The following is a 19677-nucleotide window of genomic DNA, read 5'->3' on the forward strand; positions in this document are numbered from 1 at the left end:
CGCCGACATCGGGATTTCAGTAGCAGCTAAGCTTTAAGTGCCTCATATTTCTGCATATCAGGGTCGTCAGTCAGGCACCCAGAAAACAAGGAGCATAAAAGTAATGATCACCTCTGACACGGCTGGAGTGACTTATCCGGCGTGACACAGGCCCCCGTGGCAGCCGTATCAATCACCTCCTCGGGGCAGCATGCTTGGACTATTTTTTTTCTCCAAAACATCAATACTAGCTAACATTTTTTAAACACTGTCGTCCATTTCAGTCAATCTTATTCTTCATAATTTCAGTCTCTTTCTATTGGGAAATTTGGAGTGTATTTCATAGTATGAAGTGTCAAGAGAACAACTGCATCAAGGAACAACATCCTTTCCCTTGCCACTTCTATTTGTTTGCCTGAGAAATATGTGCAGTAGCAAAATATACACATCCACCCAGGCAAGAGAGTAACAGTTCTGATGCACCACCACGTACTAAGCATCTCTTAGACATACTAAAAAATTTAACATTCAAAATCTCTGCATGACCAGAGATCAGATTTTTAGGTAGTTTGATCTTGCTACCCAACCTTCTACTTATTTTTTAACTCCTTCATAACATTTGGATTATTTAGATAAAATCTTAATGGTTAAAGCTACCGCTTTTCTAGCTTATCCATGCAATTGCCTTAACTCCTTTATAAGCAACAATCTCACAAAGAGTTTATACTTTTCACTTTTATCAGCCAAAAAGCATACTGGAATTAACATGTGGTATCTCACTCTATTCACTTTATACTGATTCCAAATACTCAGAGGCGAGTTGTTAGCAGACAGAGAGTAAAACAAGCGTGCAAAATCCATGCCAAGTCCTAAATAGACAAGGGTGTGAAGAAGGCCCCCCTTGTTGAGGAACAGGGGACTGCTCAGAGCCCTCTCCTTAGAAGGACCCTGCAGATATTCTCCTGGGGCAGCACCTGAAGCCCTGAGCAAAAGAATTTGCAAAGTTTTTAGGGGATTTCTGGGAGCTGCTCAGAAAGATAAGTTCTGCTTCAAACCAATACACTCTGCTAAGAGTACAGACCGAGCAACGGTAGCGTCTCTAAATTCACAAATGTTATCCCACATGTGGAAAATGGGATTGCGTATAATCCGTGGTGTATGTTGTTGAATGCGGGTGGATTACATGACCTTCCCCAGTACTTTCCTGCCCTATTTGCTTGCCCCAGTGTCCCGTAGTTCCTTGCTCCTGGCCCAGGCTAGACCTCGGGACAACAGGGACAGGTAGTCTGTTTTCCCCAATGTATTTCTCTCTTTCTCCTTCTCCTTCTAGCAAGGTTTTGTCTCATAGACAGGGATTATTTAAGAGGGACTAACTCAGCTGTAGTGTTCATTTTACTTGGGCCAGAAGAAATGATTAATTGTTTTGTTTATTCTTTTTAATCTTAATGTTGTTTGTTAACAGCTCCAACTCCTATTTGATCTGGCAGAAAAAAATCAACTCTTATTTTAGCTATATATATATACATATATATCTCTATCTTATAAAAAGGCTGGAAAGCAGATTCCTCCACTGTCTCCACATATACCGTATACACACACAAATATGATCACATCTCAGTTCTTTACATCCTATTCTCATGGGAAAGGAGACTTACCTTAATGACTATTTGCAGGGCCTTTTGCAAAGAGATGGACTGCCATTTCTCATGAAATCACAGCCAAAATAACCTGCTGCTGTACGAAACCTTTAAAAGGATTTTGGCTATGAAAAATTACTGTAAATGATTATTGCAAATAAGATTCAATCTGTATAAAAATCTATGTCATTCTTGGCATATACCCATGAAGTTCATGCATGATCCTAAGAAAAGGTTTGCCTTGAAAGAGAAAAAGTCACTTTTCCTACCTTAAATGAGGATTTTAAATGATGGGACACATTCCAAGAATATGTCTGAGAAGAAAATACGAAAGCTGTAATCCTATGATCAGAGCGATAATGTTTTTGGTCCCTGATTAAAGAGATATATTCAGCTTTGATGTACTCTTTGTAGTCGAGGAGTCATAATGAATAAGTAACAAATATCGAGAAACGAGTTTGAGAGAAATACAGGAATTAACTGGTTCAGATGACCACTTCGAGTCAGACCTACGCTGTGTTACCCATATCAGCAGTTGAGACCCTGATGGCAAATCAGACTTGCTGGCAACATGAACAAATTTACATCATGGCTAAGAAGAATTGTGACCTAATGGGATGCAAAATTTAGGAAGGGCAGTTGTCTCTCAGGACAGATGAAGACGAAGATTGTGTCTTGCTGTTGAAGAAATATGTAAAAATATTGCAAGTGACATGAATCCAGAGTGTTTTGGATGCATAGCTGGAGGAGTCATTCATTTACGTGGCTGATCACTAGAGTATGGGAGATAAATCAGAATTAGACATCCTTGCTTGAGGTAGATGACAGGAATATATTGAATATATATTATATATAATATATATATGAATACATATATTATAGAAGGACCATCAAGAGACGGAAGTGATCTTCTCGTCTCATGTTCCCATACAGATGCTGTAGCAATAGTTTAGAGATAAGAAGGATTGTCATGAAAAGCAGTAGGTTGACCCTCTTTTCAGCACTGCTTATGCCAAAATGCCTCCGTGCTCTTTACACTGCGTAATGAGGGCTGGGATAAGTGCCATGCCAAGACACACTTCATTCATCTATATATTTATGCTGGGTGCATGCATTGCTTTCCTGACGCCAGAGCAATAGGAGCTGTGTAACTTCCAGCTTGTAATGTGAGGGGGGTCTTGCAGGAGACCTGTGTTTTGGATCTGGCAAGATCTCCTCTCTTGCAGGAGACCTGTGTTTTGGATTCTGATTCATTCCGCAATCAGAATGAAAGGAATCAAAAATAAGGGCTCCTCATACAGAGCAGTTAATGTGAATGAAGGCAGCTGAGATAGGGAAAACAAAACCACAGAGGTTGCGGTCCTTGGAGCAAACCCAATGATACGAGCGCCCTCAGGAGCGTGTTTTGAGTGAACAGAGCTTGGGTTAAAATGTCATTGGCAACACTTTTCTCTCCATCAGCAAGATCTACCATAGTTTCATGTTGAACATGGCAAACTATTTGGCCTAGAGAAAGAGAGGCATATTTTTCTAAAAGTTGAAATATTTCCTTTCGAAGTCTTTGCAAATGAAATGACTCAATGCCTCCTGTTTCCAAGATATTTAATTTCAGATTGAAGAGGAGTATTGTCTGACTTTCAATTATTATCAGTCTTTCTTTGTGATTTTAGAGATTCTATTTCTCTGAAATGGAAAGGTTTCATTTTTGATTGAAATAAGTCACTTTTCATCACTGGACCAGTGAATTGCAAATCATCTACTTACTAAATTTTCCATGTGCCAGTAACATCTGTTCAACAGTTGCCTTCTTCAAAATTTACTTCAGCACAGTATTATAGCTGTGTCTTTCTGTCCCTCCTACATGCAATCTTTTCCTTTCTGCTTTGCTCTGGGTGCTGTCTGCACTGATACTATTGCAGCAGAAAAATGTAGAACGTTAGCATCTGTTCATCCTTTTATACCTCAAGTCTTCACATGTTTGGCCAATTCTGCTTTGCATTATGCCTGTCTGTCTCTGGAATAGCCTCAAAATTCCAGATACAGCAAAATAACCCAAAGTGTAGCCTGGCCCCGCGGTACTGCTGGAAGGCTATTTTAGAATTAAGATAATTCAATGGTGTAAGTGTGTTTGCTGGATCCCTAGGGGCAAACTTTTATCCCAGTTTGCGGGGATTTAGCCATTCAGTTGTTATTAATATTGAGCCGTGCTGCTGAATCTACATGTTCTGTAATGAAATAACCTAGATTTTCATGCTTTCCTTTACGCTAGACACTTATTTCAGCAAGTAATAGAAAGGATGAAACAAAACTTGTCCTTAGCCTACGATTTTACAGTGGCATGACAGAGAAGGAACGAGAGGCTGAAAAATAGCTAGCAAAGATCTTCACAGTAAATTTGGACCTTGGCTTTTCTTTCACACCATGTTTGAAAGTAATATGTGGGGTAAAATAGAAAGTTGCAGTTCCTGCCAAATGGGTAAGTTGGAGGTAAGTGGGTAAACGGTGGGGGCTGAAGTGAAAAAGGGAAAAATAGCTGCATCTTGTCCTGCGATCCCAGTGTGATTCACCTTGGCAGGCTTGAACGTTGGGTCTTCTGGTGTTCATCAAAAAGAAATATAGACCTGTCCGCAATGTGCTTCGAATGAGAGACCATAAGCCTTGTGCTGCATACTTCTGTTGCTGAAAAGCTGATTTTTGGACTGCTGAGACCGAAACATGCCAAACAAGATCAGCTGCAGAATTAGCCTAGCCAATGCAAAAGACTCCAAAATAACCAACCCAAACTCTAACCTAAAAACCAAAAAAGCAATTCAACATTAATTTTTCAAAAGAAACAGAATTAATTAAGAATCAGGCAGGTAGGGAAGTTCTTTGAGAGGCACGATGATGCTATTTTTGACCACCCCTTGTCTCTGAGCTTTATTCACAACAAATGTGATTTTAAGTGTAAAGGTTGCTTAAATAACATGGGGTGAGAGTGAGAGTCCAGTAAGGACGTTTACTCATACTGCAGTGCAGAACAAAGCACCTGGCCCACCTCTGAAACAAGGGAATGCACTTATCCAAAGCAGTTCAGCTTTGATAGTGGACGAGGAGCAATTTTCTTTGCTGCACAGCATGTGGGCCAGAAAGGCAGGAGGGCAGGAGCCACCACAACCGGGAAGCTGAGCAGGGAGATGCCTAAATTCCCAGAGTGAGACTGGAGCAAATGACAGCGGGTAAACCTTGTCCTTTAGGGATTTTGCATCTATCTTGCCCACTTCAGAAGTCTCATCTGTGAAACCCTCTCCCACAGCTAAGTGCTTCTGTCAGAAACTCTCTTGCCTCGAAAAAAAAGGAGACATTTTCTGTCTCATTATAGCCAATACACAGAGGTTGGGGCAAAGAAACTGGTTTTAATATCCCGCTCCCTGGTTTCTGCTCTGCAGGGATATCATGAGGCAGCAGAACATTTTGGTATCAGACCTGTAGATTTTCTTGATGAAATTATGCATTTTATAAACATAATTGAATATGCATTGGTGCAAAGGAAAATAAAAGGAAGGGAAACAGTTTTGGAAGCTAGCAAAGTTGGCATGTTCTTATTTATAGTTAACAATATATAGTTAATAAAACTATACAAAAGAGACCAGTTTCAGTGGGAGGGGGGTCTGCTGTGGAACACCCAAGTGCTCACGCCATTGCCCCAGCACATGGCAGACCTGGTTTCAAGGCAGGGAAAACCAGCCAGCTCCAAATCTGCCAGCCCAAACCCAGCAGAAGATGTCCCCAGGTCACTCCCCCTCCTCTCGCCTGCTTGTTTGCCTTTCGTTGCTCTTCCGCCGGGTCTATTCTGCAGACTGTGCTCCGAGCACATCCAGATACGCCTCCCTGAGCATATCCACTGCTTGCAAACAATATTTATACACCTCAATTCGACATCAAGGCTAAAAAAGGTTAATGGATCCTCATTTCTGAATGCAGAAGGACGAACATTGTGGGGGATAAAAAATAGCAAGCCTTCTTGGGGTCACCTATGAATAAATGTGAACAGGTGTAAGGTCTGCACAGCAGCATGTGGCACCGCCACTTCTCAGACTATCACAGTCAAACCCCTTTTTATTAATGGGCTGACAGGCACGTTATTCAAACCGCAGGGTTAAAAACATCATTACATTTCTGTAATATTCCACCCACCCGGTGGATACTGTAGGAGATGCAATGGTCAGTCTTCCACGTGGGACCACAGCTGGCTCACGCACTGGTTTGGAGATGTAGGTCCACAGTGTGTGTTTTGAAGTGGCATATACCTGCTTTAGTGGGAACTAAACCTTCTCTGAACTGGGTTAACCGTAGAAAACAACAGAAGCAGAGCTGCCAGGGCTTCCATGCTCAGTTTTAGCTATGTGTGCTTGTGCAGGATATTAGCAGATGCCAGACAGATCTACCTATCCAAACGCTCTGTTCTCTAAACAACACATAAAACACAGCACAGAAATGACCAACGCCTGACATTCACCAGGTTTCACATAATCAAATTTTACAAGTTTCAAAAGCAACTCAACAATGACTGCAAATTGCTGAAGAATAAAGTAGCAAACGATAAATTGATTGCCTGCTGTTTCTTTGTGTACTAATTTGTGTTATGGCTTTCCAATCTGAAATTGCTTGAGTAGATTTTTGCTGTTTGTTTTTTTTAGCTCAAATTGCAAATGAAATGACTGCGGTAAACTGAATGCATCAAGTGTAATGAAGAATTGATCAATTGTTTTGTTGTAGGGTTTTTCTGAACAGTGGTTTCGAGCCTATCTTCTTAAAATGAAAATTACAGTTATTAGCCAATTACCAAGTAAGAATGCAAAATTGAGTCTGTTTTTGATAACAGAAAGATGGAAGAAAACCTGAAATAGTGCACGTATGCCTGTAATCGCCTTGGTTTACCTATGGATGGTGATACACGGATAACATTTTCTGTTGAATTATTCCCTAGGAAAAGAATTAATCTCCAGTTACTTCCTCCTTCAGTAATGCTGGTTTTTAAACCATCTTTTCAATAAAAGGTATAACTCTATTTTATAAGCTAAAAGTCTACTCTCACTGTTATCAGGGAAGAAGGAGGTGGAGGAGTAGAATTGAAAGCTCAGTATGGAAATGGCTCCATGGAAATAAAAAATTATTAGGGTTCATCTTGTCTGGTGAGAAGAAACTATACTGCGTTATCAGTGTCTAAGAAAGAAAGAGAGTGGTTCCCATCGAGAATACTCCATCCGGCGACCTGATTTTCTTTTATTTACTTTCTAAAGAACTAGAAAGTGCCAGTGCTACAGCTCCTGCAAAAAGCACCGGCACCATGTCGACTGTGGTGGAGGAAGTCCCCGTCCCATCCCACCCCAACTCTCCCCTGCATGGGACCCCCCCCCACAGCCTGGCCAGCCACCGAGGGATGAGGGACGGAGCTCATTTCCTGGCGCAGAAGACCTTCTGAGGACACAAATCTCCCCAGAACATTTGGAGTCATTTTTAAGTGAGCATAAATTTTAAAACACACAAACCTGCACTGTGATCAAAGTTAGTTCAGTGTAAACGAGAAAAAATCAGTCGGTTTACCTTCTGCACGGCTGATCCTGATCAAAACACATCTGCCTATAATAAGCACCATATGGGGCAACAATTGTCTCGTGTTTATTCCTATGCCTCCCTAATCCCCTGTGTCCTCTGTAAGCATGCATATCTGTATCTGCAGCTCTAACTGGATGGCTAGAGAAAGGTATTTTGCTTTACGCACATATAATTATGGAGATGTTTTTTCTTATTATGGTAATTACATCCTAAAAGATTGCACAGGTAGCAGCTGTAAGTGTAAAGAAGACACCAGCTGAACTGGATTTTGTTTTGTATCAAAAAGCAGCGTATAGCTGAACTCCTTATAGATTCCTGAAACCTTGCTATTCTTATGAATGCTTCTATTACTCCTGGTAAATAAGCAGAGATCTGTGGAGCAACCAAAGCAGAGATGACCCTAAAGAAAAAGGAAAATTAATACCTGTTAGAACAGTGAATGGGGACTAAATTCCTCTAAATAAAAATAGTAAACACATTTATCTGGAGGTTTTCATGTATAGGAACTGAAAGTTTTGCTCTTTCATGGCATGAATAGGCATCAACAGATCTCATTCAAGAGCTAGACACACAATGGGCGGCGTTTTCCACAACCAGACGTACGAGATTCCCCTGAAATACCACCATGGCTGAGGGAAACTGCTGGCTGAAACTGTGACCATCCTGTTTCTATAGGAGAAAGGCACCAATGCATTTGAATCTTGAAGATAATTATGACTATATGTACAGAAACCGTATCTTTCAAATGTTGAAGAAACATGGGATTGCTGATAAACTTCGTTTCTAGAAATCTATTAGACCTAATGTCGCACTTCCACGGCTGGGAGTACAAAGCTGTATTTTATCACGCTGGCCAGGCAGGCTGCCAACTATTTCTAGCTCATGACCTTTTATTTTAATATTTTTAAATCCATCCAAAGTGCTATAATGCATGAGAAGGGTTTTTGCGTCCGCAGCAGGAGCTGCTATGTGCTTGAGCCCTTTTTGAATCAACTCTCTCCAAGTTTCGAAGAGCGGGCAGCCTGCGAGAAGATGAAGAACAGGGTCAAAGACGACCTGAATTTTGGTAGGAAGGTGGTGAGATCCTTCCAGGTTTGTGCGTTAGTTGGGAAGCGGAGCCTATCCATGTACATTGCTGCGGAACGGTAATGAATAAAACCTTACTCCAAAGGCAAGAGCAAACCAAACCATTCTTCCTAAATGTCAAAACCCTGACAGAAAAGCCCATTATAAACATGTGAGGAGCGTGTGGCTGCCGAAACCACTATTGTGCCAGTGAATGGAATGAAAAATAGCAAAACAATAGCAGGAAAAATTGCCTTGTCACCCTGCATATATTAGGAACTAAATCACACCCAGGACACACGCACGAATCTGGCATTTGGCAGCGCTAAGCTGCCTTCAGTCCGAGTCCCCTTATCTTTCCGCCAGTCTCTGCTGCATCCTGGATGCACTGACAATAAGTTAGTGGTGACACTTTCCCCAACGCTATATCATCCATATAGAGAATTAAATTGAAGTGGGGGGAAATGTGGCCAAAATTCAGCATTTGCCATGGGAGCAGTCTGGAAAAATGTGTGGCTCGCAAATTGTAATTAGCCTGCATCGCAGTTGGGCCATGGAAACAGCTCCAGCTCTCAAAGGGGCGAACCATGGAAATCAAATTTCCATCTGAATAGAGCCCAATGGGTTCTAAAATCAAAACACGTGAATTCGTTTTTGCTCCTGCTATTTAGGAAAGCTACATTTGCAAGTGTTTGTTCAACTGAGATTAGGAGGTAAGAAAGAACCTTTTCACTTTGTTTCACTTTTTCATTCTGAGCGATGAGAGCAAAATAGATCAATCAATAACAATAATTATAATTTTCTTTTTATTGATTGCTCAGAAGTCCTTAAAGGCATCATCATTAACTTAGAGATAACTTGAGGAAATTTATGACGTTTTTAATTCTCTTCTGACACAGCAATAGTAACCGATTTCTATATTCAGATGCTCAGCCTTCCTGGCTCTGAAGCTGAGCCAGAATTAGCGAGGATGAGACTTGGTAAAATTTAATAGAGTAATCAACACAATTTGGCTTTGTTGCTTTTTCTAACTGGCAATAGATGAGGCTTTATTTCGCAAAGCAGGGGGATTACAGACTTCACCTGTCCTGTCCAGCTGCCCGTTGCTTTTATCCATGTGATCATGTGTCATCCCTCTTATGCCCACCATTCGCGAGCAATTTTCACAGTGATGAGTGATGCCAGATAGCGTGTCCTAGAGACCAAAACATTTTAAAGGACAACACTTCTGCTGGAAACTTCTTGGCTCGTCCAAGTCAGTTGGCCACGCATGCGTTGTCGTCCCTGAAAATAAATACTCGGTTGCTTCATCCTCTCTATTTACAGAGCACTTTCAGCACATCTCCTGTGACAGTGCTCCAAACTCCACATTAAACTGCCCAGAAGTTCCTCAGAGTTTGCTCAGGTTTCTCGCAGGGACCCCTTGTGGTCACCTAATTTGTCAGACCCTCTTGACACCTCTTGCAACATATATATCTGCCTCTATCTGCGCCCTCCTGTGCGAGCTGTACGCAGTGCATTTTTCTGCAAAGCATTCAGGGGAAACACAGACTAGAAGAGAAGTTTCATGTAATCAATTCCTCCTTTCTAAACCACAAGTTAAAAATAGAAATGCAAGCCAAGATAAGAGATACTAGCATGAATAAATAATTGTTTTCCCTGGAACTGAACGTTGGCTCTTCGTTTGCTAATAGTATATTGCTTTACTTCATAGAAGACCGGGATGATAAGTGACCTTGTTCCCAGGCAAATGAAACTCAGATGCATCATAAAGACAACATCTTGAGATTGTAGGAGGAGTTTTTTTTAACACCACTTTCTCTCAGGGCCCCGTGCTATCGCCTTTGTGCGGAAAAAAAAGAATTCCCTAAGAGTTAAGCAATAAACTCACTAATCCTGCCTGGTGGGAAGAAGCTGTAGTAAGAGTTTCAGTTACATATACTGCAAGTAAAAAAATATCAAGGGTATCATATAGAGCACCCATGGGACTGAGGAAAGAAGGAAAGGGATCTCTTCCCACATCACGGCCCCTGTCTTTGGTGCCTGGCCGGCACTCAGGCACTGCACAGGATGTATGGCAGGCTACGTTTTGTTTGCAACAGAGCAGATCCCTAGAGCTGAACAGTCTAAAGCCTGCCTTGAAGGAAGAGCGCTTCCTCTGCAAGTCGTACATGTGAAAGAGTCTTTAATTGTATGCTGAGTTCCCTGGGTTACAAGAAGACGCCGTATTTTCAAAACAGTGTAATATCTAAGGGGAAGCATTAAGCTGCAGACTCCTAGAAAACCATGTTCCTGCTTGGCCTGATTTTCCTTCTTCTTAATTCTGTCTGTTATTGAGTACAAATAATATGTATGAAAAATGTCTTATTCTTTTCAATGGCTGCTCAGCCTCTTCCTAGGTCAAATTTTCTATAATTACATTCACTTTACACAATAGTTCATTTATCTCTATCAATTTCGTCTTATGAACACATTATGACCTGTTCAAGACCTGGCCGTTATGAGTATGCGGTGTTTATACAATGTGCTTCCTTATCATTTCAGTTCAGTAGGAGGTTCTTCTGCTTCTCAATTTAGCTTTATTTATTAGCTATCAAGTTTTTTTATAAAACTAATGTTTTACCTACCAGAGGAGCATGCATGGTTCAAGCATTTTTATGTAGTGATCACATTCACAAGAAATTTCTGGCTCTGAATATTTTTAGGAATAAAATTTTGTCATCAACATGCAGACTTATTGAATTAAAATTTTAGCAAATATTGGTGAAATAAGGCAGGAATGTTCATCTGCAATAAACTGTCAGATGTTTCTTAGCTACAAATGCCTTCTCTATTAATAGAATACTGTTCATCTGGAACTTGCATCCACCAAAAGGAATTTTTAAATGTTGTCAGATCAGTCTTCTACTGTTATTTTGAACACACCCATTAAGAGCTTGGAAAGAATTTCCCTTTCCCAATATTTGCCTTCCTTTTCTGCCCAAACTCTCTTTCAATGTATGGTAAATCATAATATGGGGAAGTAGATGGCACTGGCACACTGAAAGCTTCAGGAGCTTTTACTTGAGCTATGCTACATCAGTGAAATGCAGCCACCGGGCATGGAAGTGGCTGACGATGAAAAGGCTTCCTTCTGTCTATAAACCACAAAGAGAAGAAAGGTAACACATCCCTTGTCTGCAACTAATTTGGAGCTATGGATTAATAGCCTAGGCATTCAGACTGATTTTTCCAAAAGAAAATCTTTTGTAATTTTCCTGTGAAGAGACATTCAAACACTCAGGAAAATGTTTTGCTCCAGTATGGATTTTAGAGCAAGAAACAAAAAGCAGAAATCTGAAAATCTGCCAGGGAGGGATTTCAAAAATTTACCATATGTCAAACAAATGGTGAAAATACGAGTATTTCCATGCATAATTTGAAAAATAAATATATGTATATACACATTCATATACACGTACACATATATACCTACACGTGCATATTTTCAAACGCCGTACTTCAAAAGCTCCCTAGCCACCCCCTCTCTCTGCCTTTGAGCGAAGCCATGTGAAAGCCAGCGGGCAGCCCCGCTTCCCTGGCCCTGGGCTCACTGTGGTTTTGGGGAAAGGCTCCAGTCGGGCTCCCACGATGTGGGGGATGACGGTAAGAAATCTGCACCTGGGAATATCTCTTCCCTGGTCACAGAATAATTACAGCGCATCGCCAAATGGTGCTGTTCGTCAGTATTACCTGGATCAGTCACTGGGTTTTCATTCACCCTCCACACAAAAATTATTTTGCGATCCGCCAACTATTTCCCAGAGCTTTAGAATGCCCTTTAACTATATTGCATGGCCGGCACCGCTTTGCGCAAAACAAACATGCACCTCAGGCTTGTGGACTATATTTCTTTCAGGGTTTTCTAGCTGCCATCACCTATTGATATTATTTGATTTGCAGCCGTTATTCAAAGCAAACAAACAAAATCTCACAGCTTCTTAAAACTTCCTCCACATAAGCCACTGATATTTACTGGGAGCAAGAGCGACAGATAGAGCTCTGTCACACCCGTGCTCACCTGCCTTTAGAAAGAAAAGCAAATGTTTAGCAAATTATTTCCTTTCAAGTTTTCAGCCTGCTGCTCCAATTTTCTTGGTGCCCCTCCCCAAAGTGTCTGATGCTTCCTCCCGTGGCCATGAGCACCAGCCAGGATGGACAGACCCTTTGTGGGTGCCTGGCGGTCCCCACAGCAGCATCTTTCCCACTGAATCCACTGCCCAAGAAGCGCACGGGTGGCTTGGCTGCTTGCAGACCGCCCAGTTACCAACCTGCTTGAAATAAGCTCCCACCAGTGTTAAGGTGTTAAATGTGTGGGCCTGTGCTGCGGGCATCCCAGAGTAATGCCCTACAAACACCATTCCAGACTCTCGTTTGGCTGGTCCCTGTGGAGCCTCTGTCCTCCCCAATACAATCTTGAACCACCCAAAATGGGCTCCTGGGCTGCTGTCCCAAGGATCTGCTGACATGCATGTCTTCCTCCAGCCATGGTCACATCGACGTTTCCTTTAGCTGAGAGCCAAACCCCAGGTCCACAACAGTATTTCAGCGTGAAACACCAGTTCAGATAGTCACATTCTGCTCATTTTCCATCGGATATTTCTGGATGCTTCTGCCTTCTGCAGGAGGCTTTCCTCTTCCCAGCGAGCCCACAGGCTGCCCTTCATTTCATTTGCACATAACGACTTCCCGCACATCACCGTCAGGTGAATCTCGACCTCCAGACATTAATGGCAGCTTTCCTTATGGCTTCAACGGAGACAGATTTTCCCCACAAGACTTGCTTTATCATGCCACCAGAGTTATTCAAATGTCATTTTCACTTAGCAGCTGCAACAGGTATTGTTATTTGTTTGCTTTTTGTGTCAAAAAGGAGCTACTCGGTGTCTCTTTGCAGCAAGTTGCTGCCATGAAAATGTTGGGGTTAAAAAAAAAAAATGCTTTAAGTCTAGTGAAGCAAACAAATCCTTATGTCTTAGCAACAGCTCCTTGCCTATATCGGGGGTGATGGTGGTTCAAGAAGCAGCTCTCTGCAGGAGACTAAAGCACCAGCTACCGCGCAACATTTAATTCCAACAACACTCTGGACCGAGAGCAACAAAATCTCCCTGCATGGTTTAATTTCTTCCTGAAGGAAATCTGAGTGGTCATAACGACGATGAGTACTCAGCTCCCTGAAAAGCCAGCATTTTTTTCATAAGCCCTTTTAATGCAATTATAGGAAGAGAGCTGGGTGATTAAATCAAATGTATAGTTTCTCCTATGTAAAGAAATAAACATTTCCTTTTAAAGGCAATCTAGCCTGCACACCAGAGAGTAACAGCAACTGCATACAAGACATGGATGTGGACTTTTATTGTTCCCCACAACAGGGGGGACAATTGTGATATTGAGTACTTCATCATTGTACACAAACTTGACATCTGCATCTGACTTGTCATGAATTAAAAATGAAGAGGAAGGCTTCGTCTGATTAGAGTGTAGCTGCAGTCACCATAAGGTACAGGCAGGCATCCCTCGGGTGAACAACCAACAGGGCTCAACTGTATCTTCCTGGGTTTTTTTTAAATAATATTTTCATAATATAGCCTGATTACAGTGATGCCTTAATTTATTTATTTCTGTGGGAATAGCAGTAGTAATTAACTTGTACCATGGCCTGCAATTTACATGTTAAAGTTTACAATGATTCTGTCGTAAGGCCGTAATAAGCACCATTTTACAAGGGAAACTCAATAATTGAGGGATTGTTTTGTTCATGGCTTGCTGCAAAACCTGGGCGAGCTTTTACTCACGCTCCCTCCTGCTCCGTGCCAGTGCACCGCCGTTGACTCCGATGTGGTTCGGTCTGATCTGCATCAGGGTGAGAACAAAATCCGTCAGTCTGGCTCCAGGGGAGCTGACAGCAGATCAATTTGCCTTGCCGCCTCCTCAGCGACAGCCTGCTAGCATAGCTAAACCCAGTCACAGGTACATAAACATACTCTGACATTTAATACAGAATAAAATACACCTTTAGAGGTGGTGGCTGCTTGAGCCAGAGCTTCACGTATATGTTCTTTAGGGAGTGAACACATGGCATTTGTCCTAAATACTGTTAAATTTAATGGGTGGACACCCTTCTCCTTACTGACCTTGCGTACCTCCCCCGTGTGCTCCTCCACGTCCCTCCCTACCCTTTGCAAGTCCCATCCGCAGCATTCAGCTCCTCTAACGTTAATATGCGAAACAGCATTTTCTAAACTACTGCAAACAAAACTATGCGAAGGATGAAAAATAATTAGCTGTGTCTCAGCGTATAATATATTTGCATTGTTTAGACAGAGTAGTTAATCATTGGTAAGACCACAACATACTGTGTGAATTTGGATTATAACTAATACATATTGAGCAGAAGGTTATTAATTAAATTTAAAGGGAGTATTTGATATTATTGTTAATGAGAAACTGAATGCTATTAATTATATTACAATGCTCTGGCAGGACTCCGGTGGCAATACTGTGCAAAGAGCCGTTTACTTCTAGACTCTTTTGTCTGTTGTTCAGAAAGGAGGTACTTAGGGCAAGTAAAAGGCACCATGACCCAAAGTCCTGTTCCCATTAACGCTCCCGAAGCACTGAGCGATATCGAAGGGGTCAGCGAGGGTCTGCATTTTTTAACGGTTTTTAAATGTAAGGTAAACTTTTCATTTGCTTAAAATAGTTGGTCTGCTGAAATGTCACTTATTCCCTTGGGTTGGGAATTGGCAAAGGATAGTCTGCATGTGGTCCCCACCGCTGGGCCCAAATCCCCAGAAACGACATCCGAGGGATGGAATCGGATCCCAGATTTAATTAGAGGTGAATTATTTCCCAGTGTTCCCTCTCTAGAATGGCTCCTACCTGTAGAAAAGAAAAGCTTAGGGCACACCTTTTTTGTTTAAAAAGGCAATTGTATTAACTCAGCTGAATTTTGCATTGGAATTGCACTATCGCTTTGACAGTTTAGTTCCCTAAAGATTGCAATAAAGGTTGTTATGCTACATTTTGTCCCCATTTGTCTTATATACCATTGCCTTGCCTTTGGCACAATAAAAATAATCTTTAAAAATAGTACCATAAATGGATTGACTTTGACCTTCTGAGTATCTTGTCAATAAAATAAAAATGATAAATCTGTTTCAGAATGCCACTAGCATAATATTAAAGCAGAGTTATAATCTGAAAAGTGACATTTGAAAGATGATATTATGGGGAGGGGTCTTATTCTCTGCCAACGGTGTCACATAAATATGCTCTATTTACAGTGCAAAGAGGTGATTTTGCTAACTGCCAGGCTCGCTTCCGAAACTAGGTTGTGTAATTCCTGCGATGTGCTCTCTGTCTCTTACATCATCATTAGCAATTAAAGATTACTGCAGCAAGAAATTAGCTGAGCCTTCTGTTGCCGATGCATAAAGCAGAGCAATTCCACCTCAGTCTCCTCCTGTGACCAGCTCTGCGGTGCTCACACAGCAAAAATGGACTTCGCCTCATAGAGAAATGGCTAACATAACCAAGAAAAGGCCCTTTTTTCTACATGATCAGCTTTTTCAAAACAAACAACTTCTAAAAGAATCACTGCAAGGCTTTTTTTTTATCAGGTGATAAGAAACTACTGAATATTCTGTGAAAAAAAAAGTCAAGACATGTATGAAAATAAACAGGGCAGGCACGTAAACAAACAGACGTCGAGGGGCAGCAGTTTTGATTCAAATTTTGCGATGCATGCACAGTAGCTCTGCCGCATTTGGCTTTATGGGTACATGCCTTAGGCGAGCCTGACCTGTGGCTTGAATATTCGCAAGCCTAACTCGAGCTTATTTCTAAAAACCCATGGTACTGTTGGTTTTTCACCATTTCTTTTTCTCTTTTTAGCATTGCTCGTTTTCATTATTCTAAATATGTATTTAAAAGTATGTGAAGTGTACTTTATACTTGAGCATCAATTTATATTGTGATTAAAATGCTTATGCATATAGTAAACTAAATTAAAAAAAACACCATATGTTTTCAAAAATCACAAGACTTTGGAACCTCAAAACATTTTTTGATTTCTGAGGAGGAGCGATTCAGACGTTAATCCCTAAAACTAGGCTGAGATCACATGCAAAGGGTTAAGGTTTCTGGTTCTGATTCAGGTATGATGAAAATCTAGATGCCTAAAATCTTTATGTTAGCAAGCTTCCAATTTTATATACTTAATTCCAAATTTGATCTTTTCCCGCTGTTTGCCTTGAAAATGAGCCCAATCCTAGACTGAATCTGAACATAGGAGGACGCATCCCCCGTTAAGCGGTAATTAACAGTATCCATGCGAGTTAACTTGAATTAACTTATTTAATCAGCGTCCTTTTTCACCCCTTCCAGCTCCCGAGTGCTCCCCGGAGGGACACCGCGTCCTCCGCAATCCCCACCGCAGCACCAGGTTTGACTCGCTGGAGCTGCAGCGAACGGCGGTTCAGGACCTGGTTTGTGACCACTCCTTGCCACCAGCATGGTACCGTTTCATGATCGACAACAGGCCCGCAGAAATGCCAACGAGATGTGTCGAAGTCAGTAAAACTTAAGCACTAACCCTGGTGAACTTGAATAAATCCTTTGATGTGATTTTCCTTTCCAGCAACCTCTATACTCTCATAGTCAGCAGGCTGCAATGGGGATAGGTGAGTGGTAATGGGAGAACCACTTTTCCCATAATAACAATAGTATTGTCATATCCAAGGGCCGTAGTTATGGACTGGGCATTATTCAAACATAAAACAAGGTGTTTTCCAGCTCTAAAGAGACATCCTTAGTAATCCACATATGTCACACATATGTAAGTTATGCTTTTTTCAACCAATTCTATTGCTTTAAGAATGGATTCTGGCACCTGACTCTTTCCCCATATAATTTATTGTGAATTAGGAATATATCCTTATTATGAAATCAGAAGGGAAAAATCAGAAAAATGAATATGAAAAGAGGTTCTTTAGTGATACAGAAGGAAAAGCTAAATTTGAATCTTTTTCCGCTATTACCATTTCTTGTATTATTTAGTTTCATAAGTATGCTAACTGCTTTCTGGAGCAAAAAAGCTCCACTGCATAAGACTACTCTCTAAAAAAAGAAAAAACAATAATTATCTGTTTTTATGTGTGTTTAATATGTATGACAATAACTTTTAACTTGCAATCATTGCTGCCAGAGCAACTTGAGACCCTAACTAAAGTCATTGCGATCTCAAATAGACCAGCTGCAGGAGGTTAGAATAATTTCAAATGCATTGTTAAACAAAATTATTTAGAAAATAATAAACTAATTACCATAAATGACTTTAAAGATGAAATATTCAATCTAGAGTGCCAGGAAGTTTAATATTAGGCAATGCTACCCTAGCTGGAGAACCTTCTCAAAATTAGCAAATAATGTCTCATATCCATTCAAGATGGGCCTGTGAACTTGTCACAGTAGAGGTATATCTTAATAATCTAACATTAAATGAAATGTTAAGAGATAATTGTTACTTCTGTGGGATTTCTAACTCTCTGCATACACAAACCATAAATCTAATTAACATGAACAAATTGGCATAATTGTTATTGAAATATTCATTTCATGGCAGGTCATCCTTGAATATCCCAATGCATTATGTAGTTTATTTCTACAGGTTGCTCTATAAGCGCATATATATTCTATTAAATTATTTAATTTGTCATTGTATTTCAGCAATTTCAAGTATGTAGTAATGCTTGACTGTATGAGATTTCTTTCCAACAATACATGCTTTGTTTCTTTTAATCTCTCCTCTGGAGTTTTTTATTCAGGTTTGTAGAGCTATATTCATTAGTTTAGTTTCTTATCTTGTAACATCATTCTTGCCATTGGTTTCTTCATTATCCTCTGAATGACAGTAAATCTCTGCTTTGCCATGCTGATGAAGGATTACATCTGTTAGATGTCACAACTGGAAGAACACGCTTCTTTTAGATCTTCACCTTCTAAATCTGCCTCTACGTTCTATCTCTTCCACTTAATTAAATCATTGTTTAATTTGGTTTTCCATTTAATTTGAGCAAAACCTCTGGAACAAAATAATTTAAATTAATAACTGCACAGCTTCCACTCTTCAATAAGCAGTTATTATTGGACATTCCAGCCTGGCTGGAGAGAGCTGATTTTAATTAAACAAGTCGAAGACAAAATCCTGAACAGATAGAAGAGAAGAGAGACCAAAAAAGCCCGACAATACAGCTGGAGAGTTAAAAAGTACAGTACTCCAGCACCTTGTAAAATATATGCCTGGTGATACCCTGTTGATACTGGTCGGATACAATTAGCTGCTTATCAATGGATAAGATTAACGTCTTAATTCAAATAATTGTAAGTAAGGATTCTTGTCTCTCAAGTGAGCTCAAAAGGGATTTAAACCATAATGGAGATTTAGAGGTCCTGCCCAGCTTGGGAGAGAATTGCGGCAGGACAAATGGCACGTGGTGGGTGGGCACGAAGGAGGTGAGCTCCTGAGATCTGGCTGATGTGCCTGGGCGGGGGTAGCTGACTCTTTCAGACACAGTCTCAAAACTGGTATTCTGAATCTTGCCACAAAAAAAGCTCCATAATAAAATGTGTCCCCACCTCCATATAGTTTTGTAACCATAGAAAGTATTATATTTAACAGAGAGCAGAACCAAGTCACAAACAGAAGTTATGAGGGCCACAGTCTACAACCATGTCACAGCTAAGAGGCACAGCAACTTTTGTAATGAGAAACAAGCAATTCTTAAGAAGCCGCTTCTCGTCCAGTAATTTAAAAAAAAAAGTGAAAAACAAAGGGAAAAAAGGCAGAACAAAAACCCAAAAGCTTTTATGTCAAAAAAGAGTGAAAACATGAATTGTATTCCTTAATTTCTCCATCCCTTGAATCCAACTACTGTCCATAAACTTATTCCTCCTGTGGCAAAATATTTTTGATTGAAACAGCTTTCCAATTTAGGCTTTGCCTGCTGAATTTCTCTGGGGGGAAAACGAATGATCCTGACCTTCCTCCCTCTATTTCTTCCTCATCTCTCCCGAAGGAGGCACAGCAATTACCAGGTCCTGGACATGCACTCTTGCCCACAGCCGCTTCCCCATCCAACAACAAATCCTAGCAGAAAAGCCACACAAAGTTGCAAATTTTGTATCCCCAGGTATTGAGGCTGCTGCCTACAGATCACAAACAACAGTTTGTTCTTCAAGAACTGCCAAATTCATGTGAAAGGCAAAAACACTAAAGGAAGGAAGCATAGGGAAGCTTTTACTAAGATTAAGAGACTGTACTAAGAGCAAGAAACAATGCACAGACATGGCCAGACCT

General features: G+C 40.8%; 1 protein-coding gene across 1 annotated transcript in view; it reads left to right on the forward strand.

Annotated features, from left to right (window-relative positions):
- The window catches only part of LOC142083383 (von Willebrand factor D and EGF domain-containing protein-like), a 183339-nt gene that overhangs the window by 21965 nt on the left and 141697 nt on the right, over positions 1 to 19677 (forward strand). The window contains exon 2 of the mRNA XM_075152716.1: positions 16707 to 16891. Within this exon, the coding sequence (XP_075008817.1) occupies positions 16707 to 16891 (185 nt within the window). The remainder of the gene's footprint in view (positions 1 to 16706; positions 16892 to 19677) is intronic.

This window comes from Calonectris borealis, chromosome 6, assembly GCF_964195595.1.
Source record: "Calonectris borealis chromosome 6, bCalBor7.hap1.2, whole genome shotgun sequence".
Classification (NCBI taxonomy): Eukaryota; Metazoa; Chordata; class Aves; order Procellariiformes; family Procellariidae; genus Calonectris; species Calonectris borealis.